At 40.1% G+C, this 25079-nt stretch overlaps 1 protein-coding gene across 1 annotated transcript in view; it reads right to left on the reverse strand.

Moving 5' to 3' along the window:
• DLGAP2 (DLG associated protein 2) overlaps positions 1–25079 on the reverse strand; it is a 365730-nt gene that overhangs the window by 196459 nt on the left and 144192 nt on the right. The window contains exon 3 of the mRNA XM_060272460.2: positions 8429–8461. Coding sequence (XP_060128443.1) covers positions 8429–8461 — 33 coding nt within the window. The remainder of the gene's footprint in view (positions 1–8428; positions 8462–25079) is intronic.

Below are 25079 nucleotides of genomic sequence, written 5' to 3' on the forward strand. Positions count from 1 at the left end.
GGTTTATGATTTTTTAAAAATTGCATGAGATCAATCAGTTTCCTAAAATAATTTATATAAAAATTATTTGCTGCAAATGTATTTGCAATGTTTGACTGAAGAAAATAGATAATGATTAGAAGAAATAAACTGTAATAAGATACATTTAGCCATAACGCAATTCAAAACATGGAAAAACTAGGTCACAATGGATCATTTGAAGGCTTTTCAAGAATTTTTGGAACAACCTTCAGCAAATGGACTGAATGAAATACATTGAAGATGGATTATGCCACAGTAATGGACACTGAGAGAAAATAGTTTCAATACATAAAAAGTGAAAAGATAAGGAAGACATAAATGCATATAGATCTATAACTTTATTAAATTTTGCGTATAGGGTTTTAACTAAGATATTGGCAAATAAACCAAAATAAGATTATTCCCACAGACTGTATTAAAGCGACAACCTTAACAATAAATAACAGAAGAATGCTTAATATTATTGACTGTATAAATAAAACATAGGCACTGTGTTGTTGGTTTTTAAAAAAGGATGCTGAGAAGGCCTACGATATGTTAGAAAGGCTAATGACAGTGATGGTTATGTTCTTTCTCCACTATTGGAGACAGTCTTTCCATACTGGTTGCTTGAAATTGCATATAGGGAGAGTCTCGTTGCATTCAAGTAAAGGCATCATCTGGCTGGCCGCTATGAGAACAGGATGGCAGACTGGATGGGTCACTGGCAACATCCACCAGGGTCTTTTAATATTCTTAGAAGAGCGCAGTACAGAAAAGCATGGTTATATGGATAAATGGAATAAGGATTTACCTTAAGAATTCTTATTTGGCTGGGAAAAGACAATTTACTTCATAGCAGAATGAACCTGAATTCACCTGAATAAGTCTGTATTGTCTTTAGAGTGCTGGTTAATTCAATAAAACTAGGAATTCTTGTACATTTCTGTTGTTGGCTGGGTTTGTTGTCCTCTGAAAGTTTTCTAGCAAATAACGGGTTCCTTTTACTTGTATCCATCATGGTTTGGAAATATGACCAAAGGCAACTGTTAAGATCCACAATGTTTGGACCAAAGGCAACTGTTAAGATCCACAATGTTTGGCAGGTGTAAATAAACACATTCTGAAAACATCTTACGATTTCTCAGCATGTGTTTCCTTAAGTGGTATCTCCTAATGGTTTTCTTCCATAATTGACGAGTGAAGACAAGCTAATTGTATTTACTGAGATGTCACACCGTACGTTTTGACAGTGGTTTTCAGGCTGAAACATCTTTCACTCTGTCTTCCATTTATTATTTTGCGAAGTTAGTCATGGAGAAGGAGAACAACTTTGGGCATGTAAAAGAAGCACTCCAAAACCAACACTTTCCCAATTACCACATTGCTGCTGGTCCAACAGTCAGTATGTCCCACTTTCATATGATAGTAGCCTCTATAAGACTTGATGCAATATTTTATCTTGATGCACTTGTAATCAAAACACTTGATTACTTTTTTCAGGACACAAAGGTAATCCGAGAGTTTTGTTCCAGCAAGATCTTCCTTTGGGAAAGTGTTTTGGGGAAATTGTTCCAATGAAGGAATGTACATACCGGAGCTACCATTGCACGTGAGCTGAAAAAGAATGTGGCTTTATTAGCAAAAATCCATGACCTTTAACAGATGAACCCACGTGTTCATCTTCAATTCTGGCACAGTTTTCCATGGCTGATGCCACAGCCAAAGCGATCAGCGAAGGACTCTGTGTACAGCAATCTACAAAGAACTGCTTGGTCAACCTCCTAAAGCATTTTTAAAGGTTGCAAAAGAATGCTTATATAGTCCATGTAAATGATCTATTGCTAGAAAAAGCAAAATGAGATGTTTTGTAACTTCTGGAAGGGAGGAGACCAGGGTTTGGCTGCCTGGGTGTTTTAAAGAATATGTAGTACTTTTATCCGGGTTTTTAAAAATAAAATAAATAAATAAATAAGCTGTGCTAAACTAATTGTTCTTGTTTTATTGTATTGCAACTCACCCTGGGGCCATGTGATTGGGAAGGCATAGGCTGGAAATTTTCAAACAAATAAATAAGGCTTCCTAAGAAACAGCATCTCCCTAGGATTAGAGCATTACTATCATTTTACAGAAGACGTCCTGGCTAGAGATCTAATGATATACCAGGCTGAGCTAAATGCACAAGAGGCATCTGTTGATTGTCATGTTCCTTTCCACATTTGTCAGTGGAAAGCAACTGTGGCTGGGAAAATAACTCCATAAAAACAAAACAAACAGAAGGAGAGGGATTGAACTGGAAGACCTATTTCTATTCTCCAAATGTCAAATATTGTCTGCATAAGTATAACAAGAAGAGCATTTTGGCCTTTTACTGGCTATTACCCTCCAGCTGCTCTGCGCTTCTGCACTGATGCAAAGCGGCCATTAACCTGGTTTACAGAAGCAGCTATGCCTGGTTTACAGCTGCTTTGCGTAGACAGAAAAAAACCAAAATGGCACAGCATACTAGCAACCAAAGCCCTCTAAGATTTTTTTTTGGGGGGGGGGGGAAGTAATTCATAACGCAACAGCCACAACCATTTTACTCAGTGTCTTCATGAAACTATGATGAGTCAAAGATTTTGAAGGGGGGAGGGGGGAGAATAGTGCTCTGGGTCTCCTTGACGGATTAATTGAGGGAGCTCATAGGCTTGAATTCAGCACTTAATTAATATTTCACCTCAAAACTATAGACTTGGTCACTGTAGATTTGAGTTGTTTCCTTGAAGCATGATCAAAGGAAGGGCTGCTGGGAATGAATAATCTCTGACTGCTGTAATCTCTCCAGGGCATCTTTTATGCCAGCAGTAAAGCAATAAAATGAGGGACATGTCTGCTGTTGGGCCCAGCTTGCTAATAAATGAATCAAAACTCTGAAGGCAAAATATAAAATAAAATAAATTGCAAGAGTATTTTTTTTAATTAAAAAAGAAAGATGTGGTACACAGCATAAATAAAAGGTCAGTCTGGACAGAGTAAGAAAATCCTGTTGTGCCTTGTCTATAAATTTAGTAAACCATGAAAAGGAATACGTAACTAATTTCATGCATCCACTTCCTGTGAAACAAATATTATCTTTTAGTGCTGAAAACTTTGTCCAATCAAACAGACTTGTATGAGTTTCAGGGCAACATCTGTGCTCTAATAGTAAGACAGACATATCATCTGCATAGACCAGCCAAATAATTTCAATTCAGTTGCAATAAGGAATTTATGGGCTGGGTTTTTGTTTTGTTTTTCAGGCAGGAAAACACCCATGTGCACCTCAGAGATTTTGCAGTCCAGGTGAACTGCTGCATAGGAGTAATCTGATGTGGTGCATGCTCAATGAAGAGCACAGAGGCATGGCGATGGATGGAACAAAATAATGGCTTTTAAAGGGTTCTCTTTTGCAGTGTATTTTCTTTTTCTCAATTACAAATTATGCTTACCTTTCATCTTCTCTTGGAGGTTCTTAGATTTTCCCCTGCAGAAATGATCGGACTGAGTTCACTGAACATTTCTCCCACACTGTCTCCTCAAATACAACTCAAGCCTTACAACCCCAGTTTCTTCTCCAACTTGGAATTTAACCCAAGCTGCAGAATAATTCTTCTGGAACAAATGGGGTGAGAAAAGTTCTCTCCCATATTCTCTCTCTGGAGCATGACACTGCAGTAGAGTAGCCCTTGAGGAGATTATATTTCCCAGGGTCTACTTGCAACCTGTGACATGGAATAGTGCATAGGAACATGCCAGGCACTGGAGAGGCACATGGTAGGTGCATTCTTTCATTCTCTCCCTCTCTGTGTTTGCTGCCACTGCGAAAGTGCAGACACTTTTCCACAAGAAGAAAGTGGGCAGAGACCAGCTAACTGCTTGTAAAGGAGAATGGAAGATGAAATATACCCAACTCTTCTGTTCTCTCATTTTTCATGATTTACTGGTGCCACTAAACAGGTAAGTCAGGTAAGTGGAAGGTGAGACGATTTATGGGAAGTTATTGAGGCAAATAGGTTCAGAAATAAGCAAAGCTATTTCACAATATTTTGGGAATTATTACAGCTTATGCCCAAACCCAATTTGTGACAAGCCTGGGATAGCTCGGCCATCACTCAATCTAATGCAGCAATGAACTCCTTAGCTTCTCCTCATAAGATATTGGACTTTGCAGATCAAAAGAACTTGGACCAGCTCAGACAATAAAAGAGTGTGAATCCTATCCTACAATTCTGGATACCTACAATCAAAACTGGGCTTCTGATAGGTGAGACTTGAAGGGGAAAATGGGCTTTCACTTTCACAGCAAGGCCACTCTCCTAATCATGGAGTCTACACTGATGCTAGGTCTCCGTTTCACTCATCTGTCTTTTAAATGGGTAATTAATGAATCAATCTATTAAGTTTAAATTTGAACATTATTATTGTCAACAAATATTATTGTCAACATAAACTATGGTTCAGTGCTCCTCCTTATGATTTAGCAAGGGAGAGGGGGAGGGGGAAATCCAACCAAGCTTGCTTTACCTAGGCTGGGATCTGTCAGGTATCTACATTCCAGCAAAGTGTGTCATGCCAGAACCCAAAGTGGGCAGGGCATATTCACAGATCCATAAACACAAATAACCATGCACAGAAACAATAACATCCTTCCTCTCCCCTCACTCTCCCTCTTTTTACACAAAGCTAAGAGAAGAAGACACAGGCACGCTGGCTGATTGGCATTCCTGGCCACAGAGCATGGGGGCTAGAGCATCTCTCTATGGCTTCTGCACTCATGCTTCCAAGCTATTGCAGCTGCCTGCCTGCCTTTTAGTTTCTTTCCATGCTGTAGCCAAAGAAGAGACGGACAAGGAAGCCAAAGGGATGGAATAAGCTGCTAAAGTGCAGTCCCCACTCCCACACCCAGTACAGCCCTCTCCTGGCTTCTCTCCCATGGGACAGGTAGAGGGGATGTAGTCTAGGTGTGAACAGAATGGCTTGGGGAGAGTGCCAAGGTCTAGATGAAATGATGCTGCAGTTCAAAGAACCTGGCTTATCCAGCAAGAGTTCCCTATTACATCTGAACTCTAAAGCTCTAGCTTAATGCCAGTGAAGAAACCAAGAAAATAAGCCAAAATTTGATAACAGTAGAATTTGTTTGCAACTGGCAGTGATTATATTATTAATATAATAATAATAGTGGCTCAAGGTGGCTTAGGGCTCTTCTACACTTTTAATACATGAAGGGGTACACAGTTTTCTGCTTATCCCATGCTTTCTAGGCACATGTCCAAGTGGTTTTGCCTTTGCCCTGCCAGTTTCCCCTGGAAAACCCACTCTTTAGTGCTAAATCAGAGCAAGCATCAATCTGGAGCAAGCAATCAACCTGATTGAGGTTCGCTACCAATTCAGCAGTAAAGAGTGGGTTTTCCCGAAGGAAAGTGGCAGGACAAGTGGGAGTGTGAAATAGCCTTACAAAAGTCAATACATTTTGAGAAGCCTAATGTTAATAAAAACCCTTGACCCTCACTGGAGGGCAAAGTCTTTATTTCTGGACTGTCTCTCAAAATCACAACAAATTTATTTAAAATCAAATACGAACCAACAATGAGGTCATGTTTCACCCAAAAATCATCATCATCATCATTTTATTTGTATGCCGCCTTTCCATGGTTAAAACAAGGCTCAAGGCCATAGCTGCCAAGTTTTCACTTTTCTCGCGAGGAAGCCTATTCAGCATAAGGGAAAATCCCTGTAAAAAAGGGATAACTTGGCAGCTATGCTCAAGGCGACTTACAACATGACAAGATTTACATAATTAGGCCTACCAACATAGCAAAAGTCATAAGCAATAAATAATACATATCAGAAAGTACACAACCAAATGGAAAACAATTTCCACATAAATAATAAAATCTAAAACTAAGAAAACAGCATTAATATCAGTCACAATTTAAAATGACATAGATAAAAATAAAAGCAATTAAAAAAAACAAAAACGGAGCCCTCTCTGCCCACCAGCAGCAGCAGTCCTTTAGGGAGCCTATCAGGCCCCGCCCCAAGCCAAAATACAATTCGTTCTCATAATGGCACACTGAAGTCCTTTCAGAAAACTGGATAAACTAATAACAATAAATTAAGCTGCATTTTTTGTGTAAAAAAGAAGTATCGAGTCTTATAATATTGCACCGCATTGGAGCAGTCAAGCAAATTACTGAACAAATTGCTGAGAGATCGCAGGGCACCAAGAATTATGAAGCATTAATCCATGCTTCAGTAGTGTTTGTAAAGGTTCTCTGGGGCCACTTAAAAGTCTTTGCTTGGTTTCTTTTAGACTTGGAGGTAACACCACGGAACCAGCACACTGCAGAGTCACTCAGGTGGAAATTAAACCCTACCGAGAGCAATCTATTGCATGTTTAAAATATCATTCTTGAACCAATGCCCAGATTCCTAATCTGAAATAAATAAAACCAGATCATCCAGTTCTTCGAAAAAGAAGAAGGGAAAAAAGGTTACACTAGGCACAGGTGGCAAGAAAGGAGGTGTTAACTGAAATATTATAGTGTTTCTCCCCGCTCAATTATTTTAAGACTAAAAGAGGAGCCCCAATGTAGTATAATTTTATTAGACTTCTGGTCTGTCCTGTTGCCCACCAAAATATTAAGAAAACTATGCTTTATTACATGTCTTCCGAATGCCAAATCTACAAGCAAAGGTCACTGGTTTAATTTAAAAATAATGCAACTGCTAACAGTGCTGAATAACTTTATAGAGTAGTAACTAAATTATACTCAAACTGGACCCACAGAAATCAATGGCCTTATGTTACTTAACAATTGATTTCAATGGGTCTACTCTGGTTACTGTTTGATACTACCTATAGCCTTTAATTATCACAGACATCTTGCTCTTTTATTTTAAAGATGTTAAGACATTCCACAGAATGACGTTGTCTCATTTCAGCTAAATTAAAAATCCACCAGCAGCTACTATTCATCCCCCCAAAGGTTGTGTGCAGTGTCTTGAGATCAAGTGGAGCTCATGGTTGATACAATCAAAATGTAAATCATACATGCGATGAAAATGATATTTCAAATTTACAACGTTTAAGAGCACAATCCAGGTAAAGTTAAGAATTTGTAAGTCCACTGATTTCACTGAGATGAATTAGCCACATCCTGAACTCCCATTATTTGAATAACTTATTGGCTTCTCTGAATAATACTCCAAGTTCAAGTTTCTGTCCACATTATTGCAAACAGACATTAAAAACAGACAACAAAATCCATCTAAGTTAACTGAACTCTCTTCTACTGAGCTAACTGGAAATTAAAAGCACTTGCACAATGTTGGCTGGGTTATTTATCTTCTGTTGGTATTTATATCCTACTTTTCAGTAATACGAACTTGAAAGTTATTTACCAAATACAGAAATGATACTGTAGTAATAAAATAATAATAGAACAGGGGAGCATGACAGAAGATCATTGTAAAATCCAGTTGAATTAAACATCCTAAAGATTACGTGCAAGAAACAAACTCTCCCTCTGCCACCAAAAAAATAAAAAGAAATGGCACCAGTAGGATGAGCTCTTGTGCAAAACCTAGTCAAAGACTTATTGCAGGGCAGTGTATGAAAGGTTGGATTATAGTATGAAAATAAGGGCAGTATTCAACAAAACATTTCTGCTAGCTCAAGGATTAGTGGCCTTGGGCATGCTCTGCCCTCAAATCTGCTCTGGACAAATGGGAAAAGCCCAGAACATAATTAGGGGGCACACATAGGGAGGAGAAGGTTCCATGGCACAAGGAGAAATCTTTGCATTGACAGAATCATTGTGATGATAAAATGGGTGAGACAGTGTATATAATTAATTAATTAATTAAAGTGCTATTAATTCAACAGCGGAATGTCAATTGCTCGAGTTAAAATCTAACTGTGCTATGTTTCTATATGCCCTAAAATGAATACTCACACTCTCCCTTTCTTTCTTTTTCTTATTATATTATACTGACCATTGCACAATACCTGGGTAAAAGGTATTTCCATTTTTATTACAAGAGAATATCGGTCTCCTGCTGCCCAAAGGATGTACAGTATTGTGCTTTACTCAGCACTAATTCAATTCATTTTCTGGCATCCAACACAGCAGGATGTCTCTCCTCCACTCCACCCTAGCTCCCCCACCATATCTGCCAAGTTTTCGCTTTTCTCGCGAGGAAGCCTATTCAGCATAAGGGAAAATCCCTGTAAAAAAGGGATAACTTGGCAGCTATGTCCCCCACCCCCAGCATCACACCTAATGACATGTTCCATCTACTGCCACAGTAGAGAAAAAATACTAGCAGGATAAACAAATCATGCAAGTCAAGCATCACCACAATTGACTTTGGAAATTATTAAGGATGCTGATATGCAACTCACCTTCAGGTTCACCACAGAGTGTACACTGTGACTCTGCAAGGAAAAAGAAAGGAAGAAATGCAGAAAGTGGTCAATACGGTAGCCTTTACAGAGATTATCACTTTTAAACTAGGATTGCCTCATTATATCCTTGAGCTTCTCCTCTCTAGACACCTGTTATATCTTGGACAATCAGCAGCAAAAGGCAGATCTCTTCCCACTTTATGTTTCTCTCTTTCTCTAACTCCAATAGCTAGCACCCATAGTAGATAATAATAATAATAATAATAATAATAATAATAATAATAATATTTGTACCCTGCTCATCTGACTGAGTTGCCCCAGCCAATCTGAACTAAGCAGAGTGAGTGAGTGATGCCTATGTAAACATTGCTTTTGCATCCACAGTCCCATGCATACAAACACCCACAGGTGATGCATACAGGTTGTTGTTGTTGTTGTTGTTGTGTGTATAAATTTTGATGATACACAAAGTAACCGAGTAGCTTACAACTAGGAAGCTAAATAGCTCCTCTAGGTGGTTGATAGCTTCTTTGTAAAGACTATACAATGTCCAGACTCTTTATATCCAACAGAGAAGAATATATTTACAATCTCATGCTTATTCAAACATGGGTATATTCTCACTTGAACTGTAGAGCTCACTCAGGTCTTACAGTTTCTTATGGAAGGGTTTGGGTTTTTTACTTTCACCTCAGCAGTATTCTCTCTGTTTCTTACAGAGAGCTTTTGTGCACAGGTTTCTTCCTAATAACCTTTAGGGATCATCCTCTGTCTGTTCCACTTCAGTTAAAAACGACAGTTACTGGAATAACAGTCACAACAGAATGGAATTCCCATCTCATGTGACTCAAACTCAGCCAATCACATGAGTGCTACCGCCAAAGGAAAAACTCCACATTAAAAATAAACAGTAATTTAACATAAGTAAACATTCCCATTTCAGGAAATTAAACCGTTATCCTTAACACGGGTTACATGATCCACATCTATACACATGGTCCCTGTGTCCAAAGGTTGATAGACTATAACTCCCATCACACCCTTGACCATTGACCATGCCTGGCTGCAGCTGTTCCAAGCTGATGCCCAACCACATTGGCAGGTCGCAAGTTCCTCATCTCTATCATTCAACAAACATGTCAGGTTTGATGCCCTAGTTGGCTGAGACTGCTTTTGCAGATGTCATCCCTCCACCTACATGCATACAAAAAGAACCAAAATGATGTCTGCACACAAGGATGAACCAGGACCTGGAAATAATAAATGGTCCAACCTTTCAACATAAAGGGCTTCTGTGCCTTTAACAGCTTGAGAAAATTGGGATTTTAAAAGGTCTTTTTTTTCTTTTCATTCCACGGTGCTGCAGGAGGATGGAGTTCCGAAACATACATGCAGCTGCCAAAATCCCTTCATCCATATAAATATTTAAGGAACAATGCGAAAAACCTGGCCCTCTCTTAACAGACTACAAGATGCCTCTGATGCCAGCCAGAGACCCTACTGCCGTTAAACGTAATGTTAAAAAGTTTGTTTCACATTTCGGTTCCCAATGTGCTCTCAAGGCAGGTTGCAGGAAAATCACCCCAAGCATAACATTTCCTAACGATGCTATTCTTTTAGTGTATACAGAAAGCTAGGCACTGCTACAGAATACAGAATAAGTCGACTTTACGGTCTACTTTAGACAGATAGGACAAGGGGGGAAATGGGGATGAGATAGAATCAGGCGCTTAAAAAAAAGTACTGGGAAATAAATAAGGCAATGTCAGGAGGCAAGACTAGGGCACAGAAGCAGAGGCTGGGGTGGTTCAGGAAGGCTCTTCTATAGAAGCAATTCTTGAAGTTGTACTCCAAGAAGGAAAAGGCAGCACTCTGATGAAAGACTGCCACACATGGTGCCATTGTTAAAAGAGATAGCACTGCAGAAGGCTCCCCATGGAACATCATTGTATGGTCTGCTTCAACACTTGTACTGTATGCTTCAGTATAATTGGTGGAAGCAGGAGCCTTTCAAAACATTTCCCGTATGCTTCAGTATAATTGGTGGAAGCAGGAGCCTTTCAAAACATTTCCCATTTGCATTGCCTACTATCTTTCAAACTATTATTATGTCAGAAAGTGCTAACCACTTTGCACCAAAAGCTTCCATTTTTATTTCTGCTAATGGTTCCACTGAACATGTGTTTTTGTTTTAAAAAATGTATACAGGGAAACTCATCTCTATTTTGCATTCTCGGGGAACCATGTATATTTCATTTCTTTCCTGTGTAAGTCTTGAGGAGATGTGGCTTTTATTCCGAGTAATGTTATTAGAGAAAGGGGTGTCTGACTTGCGTGCACATACTGGAACAAGCAACTTGTCTCATTCTTGGCATTTATTTAAAATGCTTCAGTCCGCTCTTCACCATCTGATCCCAAGGTGGGTTAAAATGCAATCGAAAGCAACGTTTACACAGCAATTCAAAGTCTGCATATTTTGCCTGTAAATCTGTCTGCTTTACTATCACGTCAGCTGAGAACAGAGATGCGAGATAAAAGTTGTTTTGTGAAGAAAAATGGGCACAACACTGCAAAGCGACCAGAAGAGCGTGTGAGGGGAAGGATATAACTGTTTAATCACAGCACTTGGGAATAGAGTTATAAATCTCATGAGGAACAGAGTATCTCTTGGAAAAAATGTTTCTGTGTTGGTAATGTTTCTGTGTTTGTAATATGGCGATGTTTCCTTTGAGTCAGCATCATCTCAGCATGATTTCAGAAGCCTGCCTGCTGTTGGGAAGTGCCATCTTTCAGCTGAGAAGTAAAACAAAGGCACTGATCATTCACAGTAATTAAAAGATACTGTGAAATTCTTTTCTGTAAGCAGCAGTTTTTAAATAAGCCCTCTGCACTACAACAGCTTACATTATGCAAAAGGGTGTTTTTTTCCAAATGACACTTCAAACTCTTGGTCTGCTTTGTGCCATAGCTCAGTGGCAGAGCACATACTTTCCATACAGAGATGTCCCAGGTTCAACCCCTGGCATCTCCAAGTAGGGTTTGGAGAGATAACCTGTGCTTCAAACACAGGGAAGCCACCTTCAGTCTGCACAAAGACAACACTTATGTGAATGAACCGTGTCTCACTCAATGTAGGCAGCTTCCTATGTCCCTATGTCTTACATTCCTAAGGAATGACTGTCAGCAGTAGAGATTTGCACTCATTTGTAAAAGCCTGGAAATAAGGCAGCTGCTGGCAGACAAATGGGTACAAATCTCTCCACTCATTTGTCTGCACTTCTAGAGTTCGGGAAAGCTTCTGTGATGCAGTTCAGTTCATAGAATCATAGAACTGTAGAGTTGGAAGCGACCTCAAAAATCATCTAGTCCAACTCCCTGCAATGCAGGAATCTTAACTTTAAGCAGATGGTAATGCAACCTCTGCTTAAAAACTTACAATGAAAGAGAGCCCACAACCTCCTAAGGAAGTCCTTTCCACTGTTATAGCAAATTGCAAATACAATTATCCAACTTTACATTTTACAATCCCCACCCTCCCATTGACTTCCCTCATCTTTCTCTTCTGGTTTATTACATTATTTGTTATCTTCTGCATGTTAAATAACTTTAAGTGTTATTGCATTCTCTTTCTTCATATTTACTTGAATAAAATTGTGAATGTTTATTCAAAACCTGCCAATGAGTCCATCTCTTTTTGTTGTTTCTGTAGGTAAATTGTGAAAGGTTCCTATTCTTTTTTTAAAGTTACTATTGTCCCTTTCATGTAGTTTGTCTGTTAACTTCGCTAATTATGCACAATTCATCAATTTTTCTTGCCACTGTTCTTTCGTTGGTACTTCTCCAGTCTTCCAAGCTTGAGCTAATAAAACTTTTGCCGCTGTTGTAGCATACATAAATATTTTCCATTTTTCTTTTGGCAGTTCTTGACCTGAGATACCCAGCAAAAGGCTTCTGCCTTTTTTTTACAAATGTCGTCTTGTTCTATGTTCTTAACCCCTTCATGTATTAATTAGGGTTAGGGATGCTAGTTATATGTGGATGGCTATCCTGCACAACACTCTGTTCTCACAGATGCCAACCAGATGCCCATTAGAAGCTAGCAAGCAGAACCTGACCACAACAGTACTCCCTCCACACGTGAATTCTAGCAACTGGTACTCAGAGGCATATTACCTCCCAAAGTAGAGGTAGAACATAGCAGTTGTGGCTAGTAGCCATCTTCCTGTTCAGCAGTTATGAATCCATCAAATTTCCTTAAAGTTCATCAAAGTCTTGGTCCCTAACCAGTCCTATCTTATGCTTTAAGCTTTCTTTCCCTCCAAACTTCCTTTCAATGCTCTATTCAGGCTCATAAACAAATTGGCTTCCTCTCCCTGTACCAAACCATTAGTGCTAGAGCATATTCACTTCTCAGAGCATGGCAAATGAAATATGGGGGGGGGAGGATTTCCTGACATCCTATCTAAAAAGCCTTCCTATTGCTACTCTCGGGGTTGGTTCAAGCACTACAGCACTCTTGTTGTTGTTGTTTAGTCGTTTAGTCGTGTCCGACTCTTCGTGACCCTCTTAGTGACTACAGCACTAGGTCTGGGGAATCTAGATCCCTCACTTGAAGCAAGCCTTGGCTTCATGTGCTCCTTCCTTCCACCCCCCACCCCCACCCCCAAAGTGCTCCCTTTACTGCAGAGAGAAAGGTAACTGCTTTAGTTGCACATGGGGTTCCCCTAGTCTTGCTGCTATAAAAACTGTCTCAAAACACACTAATAAGCACATATCTAGACAAATATTACACACCCGAGGGCTAAATAAAAACATATAGCTAATCATGAACCTTCATTCTATATTTCCAATGCTGCTACTGTTGATTAGCAAAGTCACCCAGCCACACAGTGGAGCTCAACTATTTCAATAAGTCAACCCGGTTAATCTATTAATTAAGTTGTTTTCCTTTCCTGTCTCAGAAAATAAATTGCATGAGTTAAAGATGACAGACTAAATGTACATTTACAGTAGATACATTTTGACCTAGATAGGAGAGTCTGTGTCAACAACTGTCGCAGTAACGGTTTTAATTAATGCTGTTCATTCTAAAAATGTGCTTAGTCTTCAACTTGCTATCTGCTCGATGCCTAGTATTCTCTTTCTCTACAAACCTCTAGTTCCCATGAATATGTTTCTTAAAAATTTATGTTTTGCCTAACCTGACAAACACCTTTCAGTGCTTGTGTCAAAAGTTACATCTCTGTTTAACTAAGATCTTTTTCTTCTCCTTATGCAAAGGGAACTTGGTTTGGCTTGGTCTGGACTACTTATGAGAAACAAGAGAGTGGAGAATTGCTGTGATTTCCTCTCTTCCACTTGTTTAAGACCATTGATTGATGGCACTATGTAGGAGTCAGTGACAAGATAGATCTTGTTTGTGAGATTTCTGGAAACAAGGAAAACAATAGTCTTTGCTGTGCCCTAGAAAGTTGGTGGCTATCCAAAACATTATGCTTCTGGAATTCCTGATCATTGCTAATCCTAAACACCCTCCCTCTCATTTAAAAGCTGATCTGAAGCTGAGTGAGCACCCTCCACAATGACCCACACCCTGCCAACCAGAACCACAACTGTATAAAACATTACACACCAACATACATGCATATCACATGAAGACATATGCTTATGAACCACAGCTTGTGGACCCAGATTCAGTCATTCATTATTTTAAGTGGTCTGTTCTTAAGATGACCTAAGTCTGGACCCAACCCATTGGTTGTATGGTCTGTTGCCAAAGTAAATCACCTTTCCCCACCACTCAGACCACAGACCGTGCTTGGTGGGTTTGTTTGTTTTTCCTCTTTAACAAGCAGCCTCATAGCTCAGAAAACATTCAGTACACTGCGGTTAGGTCATGAAACCACACTTTCTCTGGGCTAAGTCCTATAAGTGTTAGAGATCAATGATAAGCCTAAAATGAAGCTGGCAAATCTAGTTGGAGATAGAATATGCTTTGAAAATTCATTCTAAAGACTGCATTTAATGTTGCACATTTTCTACTCGTTTATGTCAATGAAAGATTACTACAGAATATTTCTCTGTCATTGTTTGTCTGCATAATGCTTCTCTGATGTCAGGGAAATGGAATTTACAGTCCATTTTCTGCCATTTAAAGAGAAATAAAATATGTATATATTATCATGAGATTGAGTGCAGCTAGGAGCCAAGGTATAATTTAAAGCAAAGCTCAACAGCTATTAGTCATTTTCAGGATTTTGCTTCAATATTTGTATCTAAATACAACTATGTGTCATGGCCATAAAACCTGACTACATTATGAATGATGTTTAATTTCCATTCCTCCTTTTCATGTCTCCCTGCATTTCCCCCTCCCTTGTGCCTATATTTTTGTTAATCCTGGCACTCTCCTTGCTAAGACCTCGTGTTGAAAAATAAATGTGGCAGATCCGTTGGGGGAAAGAAATTGTGCTGTTTAGTGGGATTCCTCAAGGCTCAGTTCATCACAACAAAAACTATCACCTTCGATTCAGCTTCACTACAAAGGAAGTCTTCCTGACAAGTTTCCAGTTCAACAAGGGTTGGAGTGAGATACATAAACCTTGAGGGAAGTGTAGGTGGAAGAGACTGAGGCAAGAGGAAAAAGAAGAAAGAGAAAGAAGAAGAAGGCGTCTCGCACAGGTCACAAGGACAAAGAAAGCTATGGTTGGCAGAAAAGGAGTAGAGGAACAGACAGCAGTGCTAGAGGCAGTCAAGGAGACTGACGCTGTCAGGATGAATAAATAAGGCTGCAAACTTATGCTAGGGATGCCAGAGAATTCCAGAGAAGTGAAAATTGCAGTTGTTTGCATTCTCATCCCATTTTTTATGGTCTCATGTATGTATGTATGTATGTATGTATGTATGTATGTATGTATGTATGTATGTGTTGTTTGATCTTTCACTTACCTTGAAATGTATAGTGTGGAAAGAGGTACATCATTAAGTATGTTAAATTTTTATGTTAAATAAGTGGACAGCGAGATAAAGAGCATCACAGAAATTGAACTGGCATTGGGCATTGATGTGTGTAGCAATGTGTGTGTTTGGCGTGCATTGTGGGGAGGGGGTACTTTTATTTATTTAAAAGGTTTCCAAGCAGCCCTTAGGCTAACATCCTTTCTTTTCGTGCTTTTTATTATTAAAAACACATTTATTCAAAAGTTGCACTTCAGCTTTGTCCCCTGCCATAACACCAAAGAACGACCACTCCAATCCTCAATCCCCCATCAATGTCATGTTGGCTTGCCAAATACCCTCAATAGGAACCCAACTAATCATCTGGTTGGCTAGACATTTTCAATCAACATATCCCCTCCACAGACACCTCCACGATGATAATGATGACATTAAAATATCGAGTTCTTCAATAAAAGAAGTGGCTTACAGGACAAAGGTAACATAACTTGCCACCTGCCAATTGGCCCCACTGCCCACCCTAAACTTTTCTCTTTGTCCGTTTTACCCTTGGTGCAGTTACAGAGTCATGTTTATTTTAAAAGCATGGCTGTGCAATTCTGCAGTGGTGAAACCAGTGAGCAGGGAGTTTCATAGAAGAAACAGTTACCAAGGGAGACTTTCTCATCCCGGCCATTTCTCTTGCTGAAAAGCAGAGAATCTTTTACCAGAGAAGAAGGGTGTGTCAGCCATATACGACTATATGCATAAGCAACATGCAGTTTGTCCCTTCTCGTCTCACCACTTCAGGCCCTGATACTCCTTGAGAATAATCACAGCAATGAGAAACACTTAAAATACAAAAAAACCCACAAATTGGTGATTTGAGCGGCTTTATCTTTGCCAGGGGGAAAAAATAAGGAAAACAAATGAGAAAGTGTCTCACAATGAAGCATTTCAGAAAATGAATGTTTATGTTTATCTACATGTCAGATGAACATTTTCATCTCTAGTTGCAATTTAGTTCAATTCACAACTGCATGCTTTCTTTCAACACAGGTAAGTCAAGCTGACGGAGCAAAGAAAAGGGTGGGGAGCGGCGGTATAGGAAATCAAACACACCTTTACTTTTTTTCCCTCTCATCTGTCAGTTATGGTAGACTTGGTAAATGCCCTCATGGTGGGTGTGGCACATCTATACCACAAGAATCCAGAGTGTGTCTTCACCCTTTGCACACAGAGGCTGCATGCGTCTTCAGAATCTCTACCAAGCAAAGGCCAGACAACTCAGTGTCGTGGCCAACAAGTAACTAAACAGAAGGCATGGACTTGTATGTGCTAAGGTAACAATGTGAGGGCGAAACCTGCTTCTTGCCTCTGCCGACCATGAGCCATTTGAACTGATTTGCTGACGGCTGCACAGCTTTCTCCCAGGTCAAGTAATTCCCAAAATATGTGTCGTGATTTCCAACTGAAAACACATCTTTTCACACAGGGATGTGAGGGACGACTGCAAGTCTGGTAATGGTTTCTTTTCTTTCTTTTTTCTTTTTTGCATAATTGGTGGATTGGTTAATGGTTCCGATGGTTTGATGTAGTGTTTTAATGGTGTTTTAGACTGATTATTGCTTTTGCTTTGTTCTGTTCCATGCCTTCTGAAGTCTAAAATATAAATGACTAAAGCTTGAATTAGGCCCAGAAACATATTGGTGAACGTTAAATTATGCAGCTTTGAAGGTACTGGTGTCATATAATAATGCTGACCCACATGAAATCAGGTGGTGACATTCTTCCAGATTCTGAAGCATCCTTAGGGACAGTCCCACAGAACAGCCCCACATTATTATAGTTGCAGGTAGGTAGCCGTGTTGGTCTGAGTCGAAACAAAATAAAAAAAAATCCTTCAGTAGCACCTTAAAGACCAACTAAGTTTTTATTTTGGTATGAGCTTTCGTGTGCATGCACACTTCATCAGATACACTGAAACAGAAGACATTATTATAGTTTGCCCTTTCTTGGAGAATTTGTCATCGTTTTGTATAAAGCTATGGTGGCATGGGGTTTCTAGATAGATAAACATCCCATTATTTGACTTCAGCTTTCCCCAAGAAATTCTTATACATTTAACTTGCTTTCTGACCTTTTAGAGAAAGAACAACAACAACACAAAGCTACCTGCTATTGTAAACAAGTGAATATTCACAGAGATCACTCGAACCAAGCTCTCTGGCTTAATAGATTAGTCTTAGGAACATTCCCCTCTGCTGGCATGATTATTGGTCTGAAGCAGACATGTATTTAACTTGGTGGGGAAACTATTGACCTGGCTCTTTCCTAGGAGCTATCATGAAGTAAGTCACACCATTCTTGTCACTTACGTGAGAAATCATTGAAGAGACTTGAGAAACAAATGTTTAACAGGTCATAGAAAACAGCAGCTGGCTCCTAACTTCCTTTCTCAAGTTTTGCTTTTAGGAAAGGCGGCGAAAACTCCAGAAACCAAATTTAAATACAGGACTGCATAGTTTCAATAAGTTTCATTTCAATTTGACAAGAATTTGCTGCCAAATAACACAATATAATACCATTCAACATCAAATAAAATTTGTACTGTCTGTTGACTCCATGGCTCACTACCGATGCATAGAGAATGATGACCACATTTCTTGACGCTGCAACACCAAGAATGTATTCTGGTAAAACTGCATTTAATTCAGTTGTCTTGACTGCAAAATATTTGAAAGCGAAGGAGTGAGTGCCTGCTTTTAAGGTTGTTCCACATTCTAGTCATTTTTATTTCTCATTTCAGAATTTGGGACTAAATGTTGCCCGGAACAAATATGCAGTGACAGACATTATCAGCCTATTGGCCTAGTACCCCCAATTCTTACAGAACTCCACAGATCGTTAAGAAATATATTTCATAGTGAAACTCAAATGATGAACACTCTCATTACCCTTGGGCACAGATCATCAGGCCCCCATCAACTGAAGTAGCTACTGCAGCTCCCTCCTTGCATCATTTATCCTCTTATCACCAGGTTGGGCACTGCTTTCCTTTTGGGTGAAGACAGAGACAAAGCAGGTGTTGGGCAGTTCTGCCTTCTCTCTGTCACACAAATGTTTGACAAATGGCCTGTTATGTGGAGTAGCACCCATGGGGTTGCATTCTTGGTGGCAACCTTGCCATCAGCATAATGCACGAATTCTTATTTCTGTCTCTTTTTCTCCAACATTGCTGTTTTAAGGTCATACTGCTTCTATCAGAAGAAGCCTCTATTTAAATGTTTTTTTGAACTAAACTAATGTGAAATGTTGCAAATAGGCAAGCGAGCTTTGTCTGCTATACCTTAAAATATATGGAGGGGGTGGGATCTAGAGCATTTGTGATTATTGCACCACAAAATCATATTAGCATGTACCAGTGTCTGAACATAGCACAGGAAGTCCATTCTGTGGAATAAAAAAGTCCAGATGGAGAATTTTATAAAAATTAGGCATCGTGGTTTAAATGTAGCAGTCATGAATCATTGCAGCGCTGATGGCACCCTGTGCCTGAAATAACTAACTAATTTTTGCAACAAGGGTTCGGTGTCAATAGCATATGTATATAGAAGCCAGGAGGGAAATGTTCTCAACAGTTTGTCTAAGTATTCTACAGTTAATATTAAACTGCCCCTAAATAAAGTGTCCATATAATCACTTGGGTTCCTTCCTCTTTAATAAAATAAAATATCACCTTAAATATTAGAAAAGGACTCAGTTGTTCCTTGGGTTTTACCAATGAGAGAAACTAATTTGTCAACCAAACTCTCAACAATACTGTTAATTTAATTTATCAGATGTATGTTGTTGTCCCTCCAGGGTCATCTTGTCTTCAACGAGAATGGGGGGTAAGTCAAAGAGACAATGGCAGGGCCAATATCACCCAGTGAACTTGATGGTTGGGTGAAGATATAAACTCAGGTCTTCCTAGTATAAGCCCATAATACTAGCTACTACATATCCAGTTGCATGGGAACAACTGAGTGTCCAAATTCCATGGGAAACCTAGGCTCACAAGGTGACAGTGTTCCATCAAGAGCAGGCAGAACGTTGGATACCTCCAGTGGGTCTTGCTGGTGCTTTTTCGGGGTGTGTGTGTGCGCATATCCCTAAACATCTTGTGAATCTTTGTGCTTTTGTCCATTTACTGTATTTATTTTTCCTGATTTGAACTATAAATTGGTGATTTTCTTGAGTCAAAATGAGAGTACCCCTATTCATTTTTTAAAAAAAAACACTGGGTCTTGCTAAGGTAGCTACAGAAGATGTCTGCAGGGAGGCAGAGCCAACTAAAGCATTATGTAGACTCCACCTCCTTGGAGAGGCTACTTGGCCAATTACAGCTGCCTCGGCTTATTTTGTAGTCTTTGGCTTCTGCAAGACTTCGGAGACATTGCAAGGAACTCACCCTCTGAGTCGTAGGACTGTAGCAGGGCTTCGATATCCACTTCCGAGTGCCCTAAATATGATACTGTCTATTCTTTCCACAAGGAAGGAGCATGAAACTTGTGCCCATCAGAGACCTCCACTGCACACTGCAAGGTCCCACCATACTGCACTGGTGTAGATGTGATAGACATTATTTCATGAATGCAAAAAAATATGGGAGATTGATAATATTAAAAGTGGAATGAGGACACCCCTTAAAACATATCAGCTCAAGAAGAAGAAATTATAGTGTGAAAAAACTTTTTGACTCACAAAATAGTTTCCTATGGTGACCTGTGTGCCTACTCAGTCTGCTCTCCAGATGCTAACTATAGACAGGCAACTACAAGGCCCTTCTTGTTCTCTTTTCTTAGGATTCTTTAGCTTTAAACTGGATTGGGACTAGACAGCCCTTCAAACAGAGGATGTTACTCACGCCTTGGCCCAATGCATACTAACTTAGAAATAACTATCATTGAGTCCAAAGTTTGTATAGGTGTGCAAGCCGAATCTTCCACGTGCAAAGATATTCACCACTATATCCCACTGGTTCTAAAACTGCAAGAGTTCAAGGCAGACGTGCTCACTGTTGCTCACTATTAAAAACTTATTCATTGCAATTTTTCAGAACCAAACTTTTATAGCCAATACTGTAGTTATCATTTTAAGCTATATGCATTAAAGCGAAGCTAATTTGGGCATCAACATTTCAATTTATTGTTTTTTAATTAAAATGCCGGCTCTGCATCAACCCTACAGCATCTGATAATAAATGAATAATGAATGAGATCGCTTTAGTCTTGCAATATGAGGATCCTTTAATCTAAAACTTCATAGCACTTTGAAAATCATTTAATAATTAAGCTTGACAACATACTGAGACAAGCCCCTTTAACCTTCCTCCTGCTTTTAGCATAAGATAAACATTACACATTGAAATATAATTTTCTATGACAACAGAAGGATAGGTTTTCTTTCCTGGCTCTGTTAATAGACCACTATACCCTCTCTCCCCCCCCCCCCCTTACTTGCAAAATGCTGGAGCTGGGTCAGTTCTCATGAACATTTTCATTCCTGCAAAAAGCAAACCCCTTTGGGAACAGGGAGAGGGCTACAAACAGGATGAGAATGTTGATGGCATGGGTCTCTCACAGATACCCGTTCAGAATGAAGACAATGTTTACTGCCCTCACTTTGAATGGGCTTTGTGGTATCACGTGACTACAGGTGTTTAGTGATGCTGTGAAGTCATGTTATTACTACCTTTCCTCATTGGCTACAAGAAGCAAAGGGGAAGAAGTTAGCTTCAAACAAGTATTGTCACCATTTCTGATTTGGCTTCAGGTGTCACAATGTGACCAACCTTTGTCAGTTAAATAAGCAGAAATAATAATGTTGCTGACTGTTACAACACTACACATACAGTATCTTCTTCATAAGAGGAGACAAAGGTTGTAGGTATGTGGGACATTATTCTGCATGCCTACTAACACAAGCAAAAATACATATAAAATTTAGGAACCAATGGTTTTACTCTTAAAATGAGAGAAGGTTGTTCGACAGTGGAACATGAGACTCCCATGAGAGGTGGTGGACTCTCCTTCCTCTGAGGCTTTTAAGCAGAGGTTGGATGGTCACCTGTCATGCATGATCTAGCTCAGATTCCTGCATTGCAGGGAGTTGGACTAGATGATCCCCAGAGTCCCTTCCAACTCTACAAATCTATAATTATAAGAAAACAGCCTGATCTAAATTGCTCCTCCATATACCTAGCTTTTCTGAGATATGATCTGCAATACTAGTGGATTTATGCATTCCTCTTATGAGTGAATAGCACTTCATATATCCTGGAATGTGAGCTATTATTATAGGCAGAGCACATCTTGGTGACTGACAGGTCTTTCAGACCTCTATCAACTTACAGCAAGCTAAAAGGTTCTCTTGGCTCTGTCAGCAAGAACATCCAACTATTGACATGCTGCCAGCTGGCAATTTAATTATTACAAGTACATTTTGGCCAACATCTCTTATCTCCCAATCGCTTCCTAGGAATGATCCAAATCCTGCTAGCATCAGAAAAGAACTCATATAAAATCAGTTTGCAGGTACCTGGGAGGAAGAGGAGGGTAAATCCCATAAGCCAAGCACCTCAGCTTATAAAATATATTTCTGTCTTAGGATATCATGAAACTCTACAATATCAAGTCAGCACTGAACCTGCAATTTCATGGCATGTCAAACTGCTGAGAAAATCAGGTCTGTGGTTGATATATATAGATATTTTAAAACATTCTGCTATTCCCAACCTAGGTTTCTATTGAAAAGTGAAAAAATAAGGGCATTCACACACATTAGGACAGGGGTCAGCGAACTTTTTCAGCCGTGGGCTGGTCCACCATCTCTCAGACCATGTGGTGGGCCGGACTATATTTTCCTTTTTTGGGTGGGGAAATGAACGAATTCCTATGCCCCACAAATAACCCAGAGATGCATTTTAAATAAAAGGACACATTCTACTGATGTAAAAACATGCTGATTCCTGGACCGTCCGCGGGCTGGACTGAGAAGGCGATTGGGCCGCATCCGGCCACCGGGCCTTAGGTTGCCTTCCCCTGCATTAGGATAAAAGCTTATTCTATGCTTGAGTCTCTTTGTAATGCAAATATATAATTTATGTTGACCGGAACAGCCAGTTGAATTACAATTGTCTCCCTTCTGCTCTCTGTTCTACATGAACAACCAGCCAGCACATATTTACAATACAGAGATTTTGAGTTGAAATATATATCACATGATCAATACAACATGGAAACACCCAAAAGCATGGGAGGGGGGAACCTGTGGCCCTCCAAGTGAGGTTGGACTCCACATGCAATCAGCCCCAGACACTATGCCCAATGGTCAGAGAAGGTGAGAGCTGGAGTCAATGACATTTGGAGGGAATCATTTTCCACAAAGTTGCCCTAAAGCTTCCTCAGTCAGATTACTATATAAGCATCATAGCTGTCAACCCTCCCCTTTTTTTTGCGGGAAACTCCCTTATCCCAAGCCACTGCTGTCAGCCTTCCCTTTTTTTGCTGGAAATTCCCTTATTCCAGAGCCGTTTCCTGCTGCTATCCTGGATTGTTAGATATACCGTAGACTGTCCCCGGGATGGGTGAGGCTGCTGATCCCTTATTTTCAAATCCGAAAGTTGACAGCTATGCTAAGCAGGCACATGGGCACCTGTGTCTTATTTTGAAAGATTTCCTAGGACACTTTCAGAACTGGTGAAATGGTTCAAAATTTGTTTTTGTAAGACTTTTATCCAAATTGCAGGGATAGCCTGTGGGGACCTGTGGTGCCACGAAGACTGCCCCCCCCCATCATTGGGGTCATTGCTGAGTATGCCCAAGACACCCCAACTTTCCCCCAAGCCTGCCCCATCCTGGTATACATGGCATTGATGTCACTGCCAGGAGCCCAGGTCAGCCACACTACTCAGCTTTGATTAAAATGAGTGAACATAAAAGGAAGCAGGTAATTAAGGGCATGGGTCAGATAATAATGCCTACTAAAGTTGAGAAGGTGTAGTAGAATAACTCTGAAGTGGATGAATGATAAAGATTATTAGCTCATCGGGACCATCTGGAATTGAAATCATACAAGTGTAACAAAAATGGAAGCTAAGGAAGGCCAGTGTATTTTGCACTATGCCAGTCCTCTGCTGACAAAATGCTCTCAATATAATTTAAAGTAGTAATTTGGCTGCTCTAAACTGAACCTGATGAAGACGAGGTTAGGCAGACTTCCTGGTTGGCTTAGGCTCAGAGGACAGATAAAGGTGACCCTGTACTATCCAGTTTGTCACAAATAGGGAATGTTCTTTAATATGTGTGTGAGAGAAAAGAAATTTCCTTCTTCATTCCAGTGGTAATTCTAATATTGCAATTCTAAAGATTTACCTAGAAATAAATGCCACTGCAATCAACTGGACTTACTTTTGAGTAGATTTGCAGAACAGTGAAGGATGAAAATATAACAGGGTCACCAACCTTTTAGGGATAGTGAGCACATTTGGAATTTTGAGGGAATGGCTGCCATGGTGTGTGCGGAATAACACAAAATGGCCACTATCTCATAAAGAGACAAGACAACTGCATCATACCCCATCCCCACAAGCCACCCCCATCAGTGAGGGAAGAGGCCCCATCATTGGCTCTTTGTACCTCTCCTCTGTACCAAACAGAAGGGAGGATAGCACACGCTTCGAGTGTTCCAATTTTCCTACGACATCCCAGTATTACAGAAGCCACCCCAGCGCTGGTATTTGCAGCGGTGCTGCGTTCTTACGCAAGTCAGCTGGCTCCGCGAGAGCATGGCACCAAAAGATGTGCGTCCCGGTTTTCATCAGAGGAATGTTGGAGAGGATGGGGAAGGTATCCAAAGCTGAAGGTATCAAAGTAGCTGTCTTACTACAAAAGAATTTCAGAAATAGACTGGAAAGAGAAGTTGCTGAATTGCAACTTATCACCAAGCTCAAAACCATGGAGGGACCTGGTTTGAACAGAGATATCGGGTTCTTATCTCATTATACATGATAAGCGATCTTCAGCCATCTCCACCCTTGCTTTTTCATGCAAAACCATTTGCAGTCGTTTCCGGTCATCAACAGCTATCAGTCAGTCAATCACCCATTTCCACCACCCTTCTGAGTGATCCCCCCCTCCCCATCCCCACCCCTCCCCACCCCTTCTCTACATAAGTGCCTGGAAACTTCCATTTCACTGTATCTGAAGAAGTGTGCATGCACACGAAAGCTCATACCAAAATAAAAACTCAGTTGGTCTTTAAGGTGCTACTGAAGGAATTTTTTTATTTTACTTCGATCCAGACCAACACGGCTACCTACCTGTATCCAAAGCTGGCATCCAATGAAATGTGGGTATATTTAAGGGTGTGTGAGAGGTTGAGCCAGTGCAAATAGGAACCAAGTAGGATTTTTGATGGGATATAGGAGACCTGCAACTTGCACACATTTAACTTGTTCATATTCAGCTTTATGTGCCCAGCAAATAAAAAAAATAAAAGTGGGTGGAAGACTGGGGGGGGGAAATCCCACCCGCTATTGTACCCACTGTGTTTTGACTTTACGTGACTTTGAATGTCTGTGCTACCCCCAGGATGTAACCCCCGCATAAGTTGCAGCTTCATGGGTGGTTTCATAGGAAGTCCATTGGTGACCACAGGGTGTGCGTAT

This window comes from Zootoca vivipara, chromosome 3 (assembly GCF_965207765.1).
Source record: "Zootoca vivipara chromosome 3, rZooViv2.hap1.1, whole genome shotgun sequence".
NCBI lineage: Eukaryota > Metazoa > Chordata > Lepidosauria > Squamata > Lacertidae > Zootoca > Zootoca vivipara.